General features: G+C 46.0%; 2 protein-coding genes across 2 annotated transcripts; one reads left to right on the forward strand and one right to left on the reverse strand.

Moving 5' to 3' along the window:
- Positions 1-6,735: 6,735 nt before the first annotated feature.
- LOC147928481 (uncharacterized) lies at positions 6,736-7,371 on the forward strand. The gene has a single exon (XM_087486168.1). It carries the CDS (start codon positions 6,736-6,738, stop codon positions 7,369-7,371), a length of 636 nt encoding a protein of 211 aa, XP_087342294.1.
- Positions 7,372-8,848: 1,477 nt separating this feature from the next.
- Positions 8,849-11,510, reverse strand: LOC147928482 (uncharacterized). Its single transcript, XM_087486169.1, has 8 exons — positions 11,317-11,510; positions 10,711-11,206; positions 10,447-10,564; positions 10,164-10,274; positions 9,820-10,086; positions 9,542-9,732; positions 8,975-9,457; positions 8,849-8,920 (listed from the first exon to the last, which is right to left on the reverse strand). The coding sequence occupies exons 1-8, from the start codon at positions 11,508-11,510 to the stop codon at positions 8,849-8,851; spliced, it is 1,932 nt and encodes a 643-aa protein (XP_087342295.1).
- Between the last annotated feature and the right edge of the window lie 3,942 nt (positions 11,511-15,452).

Consider the following 15,452-nt stretch of genomic DNA (forward strand, 5'->3'; position numbering starts at 1 on the left):
ATTACAGTACTCTAAACCATTATCGGTTCTCAGCTTCTAAACCTTCCTCTCAGATTGAGTCTCCACCATCTTCTTCCAATCCACAAATTTCTCAAAAGCTTCATCTTTCCTCTTAAGAAAATAAACCCACGTCTTCCTCGAGAAGTCATCAATAAACGAGATAAAATATTAACAATTCCTAAACGATACCGGATTGTGTGGAGACCCCCATAAGTCTGAATGAACATACCCCAATTTCTCTTTCGTAATGCTGAGCTGGTGAGAAACTTACTCTGTGGTTCTTCCCAAAAATACAGTTTTCACAAAACTTTAACTCTCTGATGACGTCTCTTTTCAAACATCCTTTCTTCACAAGAACCTCAAGCCTCTTTGACTCATATGACCGAGACGGACTGTGCCACAAGTCAGTCTCTTCCTTGATAATTCTGAAGCATACGACTCAGCAATATCTGTTTCTCCTTGCAGAATATAAAGTGTATCCCTCTTTTGCCCTTTTAGAATGGTCGAACACCCTTTGATAACCTTCAGAATACCATCTTTAGACTTAAACCAGCATCCCTTATCCTCCAGTGTTCCCAAGGATATCAGATTCCTGACGTAGATGGCATATATCTCACATCTGTTAAAACCTCAAAAGCACCATCTGAATCCTTGATCTTCACACTATCAATTCCTTTAACATGTGACAAAGAATCATTTCCCATCTTCAAATATCCAGAATGCACCTCCTTAAAATCATAAAACCAATCTCTCCTTGGGGACATATGAAATGAGAAACTTGTGTCCAAAACCAACTCATCAGCTTTACCACCAGATGTCACCATGCTTTAGACCGAGATCTTCCCTTACCTTTATTACTCTGACCATTATATTTCTCCTCAGATCTTCCTCTTGCAAAATGACCTTCTGAGACTGACTTGTTGTTCTGAGCTACCTCCCTCTCTTTATCTCTAGCAGCTACCATGACATCATCCAGTCTCAACTTCTCTCTACCAGTACTATACTTCAATGTCTCAACCAGACTATCGAATCTAGCAGGTAAAGAACTCAGCAAAATTATAGCTTGTACCTCATCAGAAAATTTGATCTGCAAACGATTAAGATCCACTACAATCTTCAAGAAGTCGTCAATGTTATCATCGATCCTCTTGTTTTCGTGCATCTTAAACGTGTAGAAGTTCAACTGTGAATACACGCGATGCGGATGAGAAGTTGGCATGAACATCTTATCCAACGTTGACCACGCTTCTGCTGCGGTTTCACACAGCTCGATGTTCCTCAGCATCTTATCTGCAACATTCAAGAAGATTATATTCTTTGCTTTATCACACCGCTCTAATCTAGCTGCCTCATCTGCTTCACGTTTCTTTTTCTTTTCAGGATCTTGAGCCTCTTCCTCCGTGAGAGGCGGAGATGGAACCTTCTCAATTAACCCATCTTTCAACCCGATCACATTATGATGAGCTCGAATCCTCGTCTTCCACAGAGAGAAATCCCCTGAACCATCAAACACCGCGATCGGAACCCCAGACATCTCGTTCAATCAAACTTCGCCAAAACCGTAGCTTTGATACCAATTGTTGTAAAACCTGATCAAACTGACAAATAACAAACTCAAATCGAATGCGGAATGAAAAGATTAAACTGATAAACTCGAGAATCAAAGAAGAAAGAGACAACACGAGATTTAACGAGTTCACGCTTCCAAGGTGGAAACGCTACGTCTCGTCGGAGGAAACCTCTCCGGTAATCCACTAGAACAACGGTCAATACAGTTTACAAAGCTCTATCTTATCTTTCTTCTCTCTTGATTACTCTCTCTCTCTCTCTAATCTCCCTCTGATCAAGATCTAACTGACTTCTGATCCAGCTTAAGAGAAGATAAGAACTTCGAGTAAAAGATAAAAGACAATTCTACCCACGGCCGTTCGTAACAACTACCAACCGTACCAGTCACACGTGATGCTCACACGTGCAAACTTGAGCTTGAGCCAAACCCTCTCATACACCGAGAGTATTTACCACACTTAAGCATTCCTGTAGTTGAATCTGAGTCATAACACTTCAAGGAAGGATTAGGAGAGCATCCAACGACCACCTGGAACATCTGAGTGCAGCAAATGGACAAGTAAATGGTTTAAATTATGAATGCTAAAGTATTCTTTTCCCCACCCTTATGGTTGACCAGTTAAGTCTTAGGAAAATGGACTTGTACACCCAAGCCCAAGTATAATTCATATTTCCAGTCGCCCATATTTTTGTTAAGTTTCCACTCGAATCTTTTCGTCATCGTTCGTCTTCACACTTTCATGTAAAAAAAACGTTACATGGATTATTTGTCTTATCATTTTTTGTTTATTTGGATTCTTGATCAATTAGTGACTTCGTATAGATTTAAAAAAAAAAGTCAATAGAACTCACATGCTACTAGTCTCAAACCGGAGTTCACGGGTGTTGGATATGAGCTTTACCCCCAACATTTCAGGAAGCCCAAACAGAAGATTGACCCAGGAAGTGAAGGGCCTGAAGTCATGAACCTGGCTCATCTGGCCGTAGGGGCAAAATCGTCATTTTATAGAAGAGACAGAGGGGACCCTAGGTCAATGGCCCACTATAAATACTAGATGTCATTGTCATAGCTGGGGATCCGAAATCTTGGCAATCAGAGAGAAAAGAACATTTATTTTCGTATTAATTGCGATTAAATCTTTCATTGTATTTCCCGAACACTCTCACCTTCGATTATACGTTAATAAAAGGACCAGTTCTGATTTATCCCTAAGAATGTTCGTGTTATTTACATTATCGATTTCATGCATCAACAATTTGGCGCCCACCGTGGGGCTAGACAGATTCCTTTCATTTGACGAATAGAGTTTGAAGACAAAGGCGTTTTCGGAAAACCAAAAGCATGTCTCATACCGATCTTTCCAGCAACGAAGGCGTCGACTCCTCCGCACCACGCTCTCCCGCAGCTCGCGTCGTGTCCCCTAGGCCAACCATATGGGACCTCACCCGCTAGAGGACGCTCCAACTCCAAGGCGTCAATCCAACTCACCCGCTCCGATCAATCACGAAACCAACGGCACTATCCCTCCTGTTCGTGCAGCCGCTGGCGTTAATCCAACCGACCGCGAAGCCGTAGGCGCTATGCGCGTCGCTCCGACCAATGGCCTAGCCAATGGCGCTATCACTCCTGATCGTGCAGCTGCTGGCGACACTCCGATTAACCGCAAAGCTATAGGCACTACGCCTATCACTCAACCTCATCACACATCTGCACGAGTTATTGTCAACCAAGACGCACTCGATGCAGCCGTAAGAAGAACCCTGGACCGGATGAGCGGTCAAGCAGCGCAAATGGCATCTCAAGGATGAGCACAATGCCGCTACCATTCCGTGCCAATGTCGCTACCATTCCGCGTGCAGAGAACCACGCCAATGGAAGGCCCTGATTCTCGTCGATCGTCGTTAGACCCAATGGCGAGCAGCTGAGAGTGCGTTTCCAAACTGAGCAGATGCTCTCAGATGCACCGTGTGACAAGCGCAGCACCAGAACTGGAGACCGTGCTGGCAGAGGCGCGACGTTCGCCTTTCACCACAAGATTCTCAGGTGTCGGAGTAAGATGCAACCCCGACACCAACAAGAACAAGCCGATACCGTACGACGGAAAGGGGGACCCCACTGTCTTCCTGAAGTCGATGTCCATCCACATTGGTAGTTTATACTTCTCACCAGAAGAAGAATACGCGGGAAGTTGTCAACTGTTCGTCGATAGCCTAACTGGCGAAGCATTGAACTGGTTTTCAAGGCTTAAGGCCAACTCGATCGATTGCTATGAAGCACTAACAACCACCTTCCTTCAGCATCACCAATGCTTCATGCATGTGCCTGCGTCAAATGCCGACTTATGGAGAATATACCAAAAGCACAATGAGTCGCAGCGGACTTTCATGGCCACGTTTAAAGGAGTCGTATCTCAGCTCGCTATCATTGATGACGCTGCAATAGGTGTACTAAAGAACGCACTTTCTCACGGGACCAGGTTCAAAGAAGACCTAACAATCCTACCTGTCACATCCTTGGGAGAAGTCCTTACGCACGCAAATCGATACATCGAAGTGGAGGAAGACAAGGGAAAAGTAAACCTGAACCAAGCCAATGCGGTAAAGAAAGCGCCCGAAAAAAACCCGAGCTCGAAAAACATGGCCGTAGAAGAGTACTATGAGCCATGCCAGCATTGCAATCGGGATTACGCATGAGGCACGTGTCCTTCGCCAGGTGAAGAGGAAGCTGCGGCACGAAATGATCGAGCACGAGAAAAGGAAGCTGCGGCACGAAATGATCGATGGATCAATATGATCATGGGTGGATTATCTACATGTCGCGATTCTGTTTGGTCGATTCAAGCTTACTATCGCGAAGCAGAAACAAAGCGCAGCTGGCCCTCCCATAGCAACACGTTTAAAAGGTCCTCCGATCCTATTACGTTTACTGAAGAGGAAGCACGCAACGTAAGTCCAAACAACGATCCGCTGGTCGTAGAAATGGTGATTGGGGAGAGCTCGATGACAAGAATTCTTATTGACACCAGGAGCTCGGTCAATGTAATATTCAAGGACGTTCTGATCTAAATGGAGATTGATCTTCGCAGCACGACACATGAAACGCAACCTCTAACGGGATTCGATGGAGACACTACAATGATTGTTCGAACCATAACACTTCCAATTTACTCCGGCGGCACGATGCAATGCTTCAACTTCACAATTGTGGATAAACCCATCGTCTACAACATCATTCTCGGAACACCATGGCTCCATAAGATGCGTCCTGTAGCTTCAACTTACCACCAATGCGTCAATTTTCCAAACGCATACGGTATCTACACGCTCCACGGAGATCCCGTGATGGCGCGAACTTGCTCCATCATCATGAAAAAGATGCGGAACGCAAGGACTTTCGTAATTGCTGAATCAGCACCACCGCGAGATCCACACACACCACCTCCGAAAGAATATGTAATCCAAGTCAACATCGATTTGTCCGACCCCAAGTGCTGCGTCGGAATAGGCGCCGAGCTACCTTCGGCTTTGAGGGACGAGCTCATTCAATTTTTGTGAAAAAATGCAACTACCTTCGCTTGGATGATAGACCATATGACTGGAATCGACCCTAGCATTACCAGCCACGAGCTCAACGTTGATCCGACTTACAATCCCGTTAAGCAGAAGCGTCGGAAGCTCGGTGCGGAGCGCACAACTTCGGTCAATGACGAGGTATGAAAGCTGCTAGATGCTGGTTCGATTACGGAAGTTCACTATCCGGATTGGCTGAGTAACCCGGTTGTGGTTAAGAAGAAAAACGGTACGTGGAGAGTATGCGTTGACTTCACGGATCTCAACAAAGCCAGTGTGAAAGATAGTTTTCCTCTGTCGCACATTGACCAGCTCGTCGAAGCCATAACTGGAAACAAACTGCTATCTTTCATGGATGCGTTCTCTGGATACAACCAGATAATGATGCACAAGGATAATCGTGAGAAGACTGCGTTTATTACTGAACAAGGCACTTTCTGCTACAGAGTAATGCCCTTTGGATTGAAAAACGCGGGAGCGACGTATCAGAGACTGGTGAACCGAATGTTTGCAAGCTAACTTGGTCGAACAATGGAAGTCTACATTGACGACATGATAGTCAACTCAGCTCAAGCCGTAGACCATGTCACACACTTGAAGCAGTGTTTCGAGATACTCAACAAGTACAACATGAAGCTCAACCCTGCTAAGTGCACATTTGGCGTAACTTCCGGTGAATTCCTGGGATTCCTCGTCACAAAACGCGGTATAGAAGCTAATCCAAAGCAGATTTCAGCAATTATCAACCTTCCTTCCCCGAGAAACACCCGCGAGGTGCAACGTCTTACTGGACAAATCGCCGCTTTAAATCGCTTCATCTCCCGCTCAACGGAAACAATTGTTTTTAGTGGGATGAAAAATGTGAATCAGCATTCAAGGAATTAAAAGACTATCTCTCATCTCCACCATTACTTGCTAAACCAGAACAAGGAGAAACTCTGTATCTCTACATCGCCATCTCTTGTTCGGCTGTAAGTGGCGTGCTTGTCAGAGAAAATCACGGCGAGCAGCAACCCTATCTTTTATGTGAGCAAGACCCTCGATGGCGCCGAACTCCGATATCCGACTCTTGAGAAGCTCGCATACGCAGTCGTAATTTCAGCTCGAAAGCTCTGCCCCTACTTCCAATCTCACACTGTCGAAATCTTAACAAATCAGCCTCTACGGACAATTCTTCAAAGCCCGAGCCAGTCAGGACGCCTTGCAAAATGGGCAGTCGAGTTGAGTGAATACGATATAGAGTACAAGAACCGCATGTGTGCCAAATCACAAGTTCTCACAGATTTTCTCGTTGAACTCTCTCCCGAACTCGAAGCTGACTCCCCTCAACCCAAAATATGGACACTTCACGTAGACGGCGCTTCGTCAAAGATGGGTTCAAGAGCAGGCGTACGTCTAACTTCGCCTACCGGAGAAGTATTGGAGCAATCATTCCGTCTTGCTTTCTCTGCTTAAAATAACGACGCTGAGTTCGAAGCACTAATCGCTGGATTGCGCCTCGCGCACGGGATTGGAGTCAAAAAGATCCAAGCTTATTGTGATTCACAACTAGTTACGCACCAGTTTAATGGAGATTATGCTGCAAGACACGCACGCATGGACGCTTACCTCAAGGTCGTCCGCGACTTATCTCAGAAGTTTGAATCCTTCGAGCTCGTCAAGATTCCACGAAGTAACAATGCTCCGGTGGACGCACTCGTGACGCTCGCTTCTCCTTCTGATCCTGATCTCCGAAGAATAATACCTGTGGAAAGCATCGATCAACCAAGTATCGACGTCAACTTATTGCCCCCTACTCCAGCCAAGTTTCCTGAAGTAGCGCCTTCAACAGACACACCAATAAACCTGTTCCACGTCTTAGCAATCGCACGAGTAATCCCAACACCAGCCCCAGCTCAAGTTCCTGATACTTCTGCAGATAACGACTGGCAATCCGAAATTATAGCCTACATCGCTGACAGAATAGGTCCAAAAGATAAGTGGGAAACTCGGCGTTTGTGTGCTAAGTGCACCCAGTGTACGATGTTAGACGGCAACTTATTTCGACGAGACGCTACTGGCGCTTTCCTCATCTGCATCAACAAGAAGGACATCAACGATATCATGCGCGAAGTCCACGAAGGCGCATGCGACAATCACTCAGGTGGTCTCGCCTTGGGACTTCGAATCCGTCGCAATGGACATTTATGGCCAACTATGGTAGCCGATTGTTCCACATTTGCAGCCAAGTGAGAAAAATGTCAGCGTCATGCTCCATTCATCCATTCTCTGCCCGAACTTCTGCGAACAACGTCACCACCTTACCCCTTCATGCGATGGGAGATGGATATTCTCGGTCCGCTAACACAATCTAACCAGAACAAGTTTCTCTTGATCATGACAGACTACTTCACCAAGTGGGTTGAAGCAGAATCGTATATCTCGCTAAAATCAAATGAAGTCCAGAATTTTGTCTAGAAAAACATCATATGCTGACATGGGCTTCCGTACGAGATCGTATGTGACAACGACCCACAATTCATTTCCCTGTAATTCGAAGGATTCTGTGCTGGATGGCAAATTCGCCTTAGCCAATCGACTCCAAGATACCCGCAGGGCAACGGACAGGCAGAGGCAACCAACAAGACCATAATTGCCGGAATCAAGAACCGACTCGATGCCAAGAAGGGCCTATGGGACGACAAACTCGACGGCGTCCTATAGTCTCATTGAACTTCCCCGCGCACGTGTACCATTCGAACACCATACTCTTTCGCCTACGGCATGGAGGCACTCGCACTGGCCGAAGTAACAATCCCCACGCTTCGACGATCGATGCTTGTTCATAATCCTGATTTGAACAGCCAAAAGCTGTGTGACAGACTCCTATTCGTCGAAGAAGACCGCGACCAAGCTCTACTTCGCATCCAGAACTACCAGCAAGCTGCCGTAAAATTCTACAACAAGAAAGTCAAATCTCGCTACTTTGCCGAGGGTGATCTCGTCCTCCGCAAAGTCTACGAGAATACAAGAGAAAAGAACGCTTGAAAACTTGGCGCACATTAGGAGGATCCATACTTAATCTCGAAGATTGTCAAACTCGGCGTCTACCAGTTACTCGAGATGAATGGCACTCCAGTCCCGAGATCGTGGAATTCCGCCAACCTCAAGCGCTACTATCATTAGTCCGCCAGTCGCAAAAAAACAGATCGATCTACCGAGCATTTCTATGTAATCCGAACTACAAATGGTTTGATCCCTTTCGAGGGTACGTAGGCAGCCTTTTACGAGGTCCAACTATAATTTTAATAAAAATAAAAAGTTTCACAACGAAACACACTTGAGCAATCTATCGACTCTTATTCTGACCCCCTGGCCAGGCGCACAGCTCAAAAACGCGCTCCGCATGAGTGCAGTGGTGAAATAATCCACGTCCTAACTTTGGTAGGACATTTTAAGCCGAACCCAAACTCGCAACGAGCTAGCAGGACTCAAAGTGAGTAAGTCGAGACCCCGACTCGCACACTCGCAATTCCTGTAGCACCCACAAGATAAGCCGGTCAAGCGTACCGCACCTAAAAAGTACGACAAGCTCGTCTTGTCTACTTGAGACGTTTCGGGGAGCAACATATCCAGGGTAAGCCAGGAGACGTCCTGCACTGCAAAATATGCTTTGTAAACAACAAAAATGTCGCATCTTTATTGTACGCAATAATCAAACTTTGTGTGATCATTCAAAAGCAACTTCATCATAATGAAGGAAACGAAAATCGGCAATAATCAACCATTGCGCAGAAATCGTCTATAAAATACGAATGACCGAGTCATAAAGCAAAAACAAAAAAGTTTGCAATACCGAAAGGAGAAGCGATGGCACTACAACTCGGTTCACTTTCGCTTGGAGCTCCTTTTCGCTAGCTGCAAGACGCACCATCCTATCTTCGGGAATAGCAATGCCCATCTTGATCATCGTCTGCAGACACTGTCTAGTCCAGGTCACCTGGCTAAGAGTGAGCAAGTCGGGCTGTCTCTCGCGTGTCGCGATCACATGCTTTCTCAGGCGGTCAATACATTCACAATGCATCCTGATCACAACAGCAGCTTTCGCTCGCTCTTGCTCTCCACGCTCATCCCTCGCTTTCCAAAGTCGCTCCAAATCGGAAGTGAGCTTTCGTTGGGACTGCTTAAGAAAAGCCGACAGCTCCTTGACGAGAGTCGCATTCTCCTTGCTCGACCGCTCAGTTTGAACCAACGCATCCTGAGCAAGCGCGTTCTCCCTCTTAGCAGCACGCACCTTGTCCTCGTAGTCGCCAGTAAGACGGTTCGTCCAGCTCAGCGCCTAAAAGATTAAGGGAGACAACTGGATTATGATTAGGTAACATGCAAACGCAAGGCAAAGCAAATCGAAAAAACAGACTCTAACCTGAAACGGCCGACGAACGCATTCTTTATACGTGGTTGGACAAGCCAAATCGCCAGGAGCAAGAAGCAGGACGAAGTCACCATGAATTTTGCTGGCGAGGTCCGCACAAGCCTGTGAATCACCAAAGAACGCAAGATCTTTCACATCGTAGCGAAACAAAAACGAATGATCGACGCCCACGCGACCATCCTCTGCGTGATAGGGATGCCTAGAGCTTCCTCCAGCATCACTCCGAGGACTCGAGCGCTATGTCCTCTTCCGGGAATGATCGCCACCACCAGCTGCTGGAACACTCCCACGGGACGTCGAAGAAGGCTTCTTCGCTGCACGAGCCGTAGAGACCTCAGAAGAGTTAGTCCTACGACTAGGCTCACCCTCGGGAAAAGGCATCTCGCCATTCTCATACTCCACGATGACAACCTCCACGCTGGCCTCGGCGTTGGGTGCAAAAAACTCGGTTGTGACAACTGGCGCATCGTCGGCGTCGAACAAATCGGCATAACAAGGCATCAGGCAGTCTCCCATTTGTAATCCAGTCCGCGAACCTGCGGAATGAATATAAACATAAGATACGAGAGCACACAAGTCTCGAGACGAAGGCAAGCGGAAATTCTAAACTTACAAGTCTCGAAGTGCAAAAGGACAACCGGCAACCGCAAAGTCCCACTAAAAAGAAAAGCGGAAGCTTTGTCAATGGTTTTAGAATTACACGCAGCTGAAGGTGGAGGATTATCTGCAAAAATAGAACAAATATGGTCAGAAGGCGGAGTAAAGAAAACCAAAGGATACGAACCCAACCCAGCAATGGCCATCGGGATTCAAGTTCCAAGCAAGAGGACAAGTCGTGTTGGGATCCTCAACCGAAATCTCTTTTATTTCTACGAAGGAAAACCGCCTCCGCCAACCGTGAATGTGGCTCTTCTGGCCGCAGGTAATCGTGAGACCCGGAGTACAGCGAGCACAGCATAGCCCCGAGTTGTCATGCATAAATCGCGTAACTAGCTCAAAGAGGTGCACGTTAATCTTTATTTTCATTGAGGCACCGATTATCGTAAGCCCCACAGCGTTACGGATGGTGGAGATCGACAGCAGCGAGAATGCGATCTTCCGACGCGCGCAGTAACTTGTTAGGAATTCTGGAATCAGAAACCACAAGTCGCAGAGGTGACCTGCCGGGCAGTCCCACGGATGTTCGTTGATACTCGGCAACGCAAGATGCAGGTTGTGTGGCATTTCATAGAAATATCATCGCTTAGGGTTCTTCCTTCATCGCGGGGGGTGCGTTCTCCGTCTCCCGTACGACCTTTGCGACGTCTCGGAACCCCATTACTCACAGCTAAGCCAGTGACAAGAGACCTAGGAGCGCACTCCCAACCAGTGCGTTCTTCATATGCAAGCACCTTCCCGCAGCCCTGACCTGACGGGTGTGGAATCAAACTAAGGGCCTGATTATCCGTAGGGAACATTTCCTCTAGTTCTCGAACATCTTCTTCTGTCATATCCGCCAGATCTGTAACGACACCTCTTCCCTCCGTCGGATCCCACCATGAAGGACAGTCAGCTCTAGTTTCGTCGAGACCTCTCTCTAGCTCACGATACTGGTCATCTCCAAACTCCTCTGGAACTTCACCAAAGATATCATCTCCAGAAGCCATGGCGCAAGACCTTGCAAAACCAACTAAGCAACCGGTCAGTATTAGAGCAACAAACCACAACAAAAATGCCATAGTACTCGAGACAGATAGATCACACCCAAATTGTAGCTTCCAACGTACTGCATACCACGCACCATCTTGCGTACTGTCCTATTTGGCAAGCTCCACCATGTCGCGTACTGTTCCAGGTCATCCCGCGCAATACGTACAACACCCACTCTCGATGTCGCGCTCTTAAGACCACAACAACAAGGATGACAATTTTCGAAGTACGCTATCGTATGGAACCCATCTTGCCCCCGTACGACGTCCATCTCGCAAACTTTCGATGTCTATCTCGCTAATACGCTTACCTCGCCACCTCGCTAATACGGTCTGTTACGCGCATATCGCGGGAACATCATCCACCTCACCACCTAAGGCAGTGTCTCGCAAACACTCATTTAAGCTCGCCAAACCTCGACCTCGCCTCGGTCACGGCCTCGCGACTATCTCAACATCGCCAAGACCATCGAAGCTACGCGCGGAGACGAAGGTACCACGGCACAGCGTTTGCAGTTGAACCGAGACGCCTCACGGTCTTGGCCACATCTCGACCTCGCCTAGACCTACAAGATCCTCCATCACGCCAACTCGAACCCACAACACGGAGCTCGCCGATCTTGAACCCACAGTGTCGATCTCGCTAAACATTGATCTCGCCAACTTTCGAAGTATGGTCTCAACAGCGCATACTCGAGCTAGTCACCACGCCTCCGAAAGCCTCAATCTCGCCAATACGCCAACTCTCGAAGCACAATTTTAACCTCAATCTCACCAATTAGACAAACATCAAACTCGGCACATTGTCACGCGAACACGCCCGTCGAACACATGTGTAAGCTAGCCATCTCACCGAATCATCTCGGCAAGCCATCTCGCCGAATCATCGCGCCATCCCATCTCGCCATCTCTTTCGCCAAGCGTATCGCCCCCTTACAACGAGCACGTCACCATCGTTCCGACGCTAAACCATTACGACCCTGGCGGCACAGTGCGGGACCATCTGGCTGCAAGGAGGTGACGAAGAAACAAATAAGCAGATTTGGGGGCAGCGAAGCACGGCGACATGGCGGGTGAGACCAGGACGCCTTACGGTCTCGATCTGGCGGCAGCGCAGCATGACCGAGATGCCTCACGGTCTCGGTCAGCAAAGCACGACGACAAGGGTGCTCGGCGGAGCAAAGCAGGTGGCAGATCTAGCAGCAAAACCGCCAATTCACGGCGCAGCACCTAGACCGAGACGCCTCACGGTCCCGGCCAGGTCCGGTAGTGCGTGGCGGATTCGTTTGCCGGGAGGAAGGTGGTGCCGGCAAAGCAAGCTCGCTGGTTTAAGCGACGACAAGACGGTGAGACGACGACGTAGCATGGTCGGCGGCAAGACGGCGAGACAACGGCATGGCATGGTCGGCGGCGAGACTATTGATCATACAAACCAAAAATAAAATAAATAAAATAGATAAGGAAGGAAGAAGGAGAAGTTTACCTTTTGGAGAAGATGGTAGAAAGTTAGAAGTAAAAGAATAGTCAAGGAGACATATATATATGGGGGGACCAGCGCGTTGACAGAGGTAAAAAGGAAAACCCTAGTTTTGAAGCTATTTCTATTTCCTGTGCGTTGGGAAACGTGCAGAACACGCAAAACTCCTGTTTAAAACCCGACAGACCTAGGAAAACGTGCGCAACACACTATTCATCCCAAAACCCTCCGGATGTCTCAAAAAACGTGTGCAATGCACTATTCATCATGGAACTCTCCGAATGTCTCGAAAAACATGCACAATGTACTATTCATCCCGGAACCCTCCGGATGTCTCGAAAAATGTGTGCAACGCACTATTCATCCAGGAACCTTCCAGAAGATCCTCAAGCTCTTAAAAATCTTATGTTCCTTCTGCAAGACTAGCCTAGAAACGCGGAATTGTACCCGACGGGCTCAAGCAAGCCATCGCACATCGGACTAGGGGGGACCATTGTTGGATATGGGCTTTGCCCCCAACATTTCAGGAAGCCCAAACAGAAGATTGACTCAGGAAGTGAATGGCCTGATGTCATGGACCTGGCTCATCTGGCCGCAGGGGCAAAATCGTCATTTTGCAGAAGAGATAGAGGGGACCCTAGGCAATGGCCCACTATAAATACCAGATGTCATTGTCAGAGCTGGGGATCCAAAATCTTGGCAATCAGAAAGAAAAGAGCATTTATTTTCGTATTAATTGCGCTTAAATCTTTGATTGTATTTCCCGAAAAGTCTCATCTTCGATTCTACGTTAATAAAAGGACCAGTTCCGATTTATCCCTAAGAATATTCGTGTTATTTACATTGTCGATTTCATACATCAACAACGAGATATGCTTAATTTTTTTTTTCTTGCTGAAAATTAGTTGTTAAGTTTAGATATTAGTAATGTCTTGGGTGTATCATCTTTAACCGGATGGTCATAACGAAGTTCATAGAGTAATATCAATATGCACTGTAAAAATATCAAATCATGCATGGGTCTCCAGCAATGGGCACAAAATGTTTCCATTTTCATGAAACTATTGAGATATATAGGGTTATATATATAGTTTTATGGGGTAGGTTATGTTGTTAAGCCCACAATGATTATATATACATATATATATACTGATGTAAATCATTGAGATCAATACACAAGTTTATTCTGCTTGTACTTTGACATGGTATCACGGCCTAAACCCTAATTTTTCAGACCTAATACCCAGCGGCGCCTTAAGTTTTTTTTCTCAGATCTGAGACCAGCACCGGCTGCGGTCTCCCTGTCTTCTTCATCTTTTGCTTCGTTTTGGTTTCTTATCAAGTTCTGGAAGTTTTTTTTTGCCTTTCGATTAGGTTTCTTTTTCGTGTTTTGATTGATCTCAAGCCATTTGGTTGTTTTTGGTTGATCATCGATCTCTTTTCTTCAAGGAGCCACTTGCTCTTTGTTTTTTCTTTTGTTCTGATTCAAGCCAATTGGTTGATTCTTCGGGTTTTCTTTTTCTCTTGGTTTTTTTTTTACCTTGTTGGATCTGATATCTTCTTTGGATTCACCTTCTTGATTTCGTTGATCACGAGCCGTTTGCTTGAAGTTTATTTTGTTCAACGTGTTTTGTTAAGAGCCAATTGCTCTTTTCTTTTTCATCACAAACGAGCAGTTTGCTATGTTTGTTATTTGATTTGTCATCATGGCTGATGATTTGGCTATTACTATTGCTAACATCTTGTCAGATTATTATCTTCCTCCTGGAGTTGATCATGGTAACATCATCTCTATTGTCTGCTCTTTGATTCAACAAGAAGAGAAGCATCAAAACATAGCTCGTGCTGGTGAACTTCGTCCCGACGTCATTGGTTTCTCGGCTCAGCTTTCATCCGGATCGATTGGTCTACTTCAAAATCGACCGGTTCAGAAAACGGATTGATCGGTCTCAGTGTTGGATCGACCGCTCCCTTTTCTGAGGCTGCCCGCAAACATCGTTTGTATCCTCTGAAGACCAGCTTGCTGACATATTCACCAAGGCTCTTGGCAGTCTACAGTTTCTTTATTTGCTTTCCAAGTTGGCCATTCATAACTTCCATGCTCCAACTTGAGGGGAGTATTGGGATATATATATGGTTATATAGGCTTATGGGCTAGGTTATGTTGTTAAGCTCACAATGATTATATATATACTGATGTAAATCATTGAAATTAACACACCAGTTTATTCGGCTCGTACTTTGACAGAAACATTAGTTCTTGGTCAAGCTCTTCAACAATCGTCTCTCTTCACACTTGATTTTACATATTAATACAAAGAAAAGCTTATTGTTCTCGAATTTCTCTTAGCTCACTTAGCCGAGTTACAGTAAAACCAATAAGAACATGGACACGCACCTTTCCGTCGTGATTGTTCTTTGTGGAATTAGTTGATAGTACTGATATGTACTACTAAATTAGTGATTGATGTTGTGTAGAATGGAGAAGGAGACCAGTTTTAGAAATGTTCGATTGCATAAAAAGTATAACATTGACTTTTTAGATATGTTTTCAATTATAGTAAGGATTTTATATGTATAAATAGTATAAAAAGATGTATGGGTAACGACTTCTTATTTGGTCAAGGAAGGGACTCGACTGGGGAATGCTTTTGATGTGCATACCGAAGATTGCATCAATCAATGTTATAAAGTCAAAAACTAACCGGAGCTACTATATTTATATACATATAAAGAG

The sequence above is a fragment of the Camelina sativa genome, chromosome 14 (genome assembly GCF_030686135.1).
Source record: "Camelina sativa cultivar CO46 ecotype springtype chromosome 14, ASM3068613v1".
NCBI lineage: Eukaryota > Viridiplantae > Streptophyta > Magnoliopsida > Brassicales > Brassicaceae > Camelina > Camelina sativa.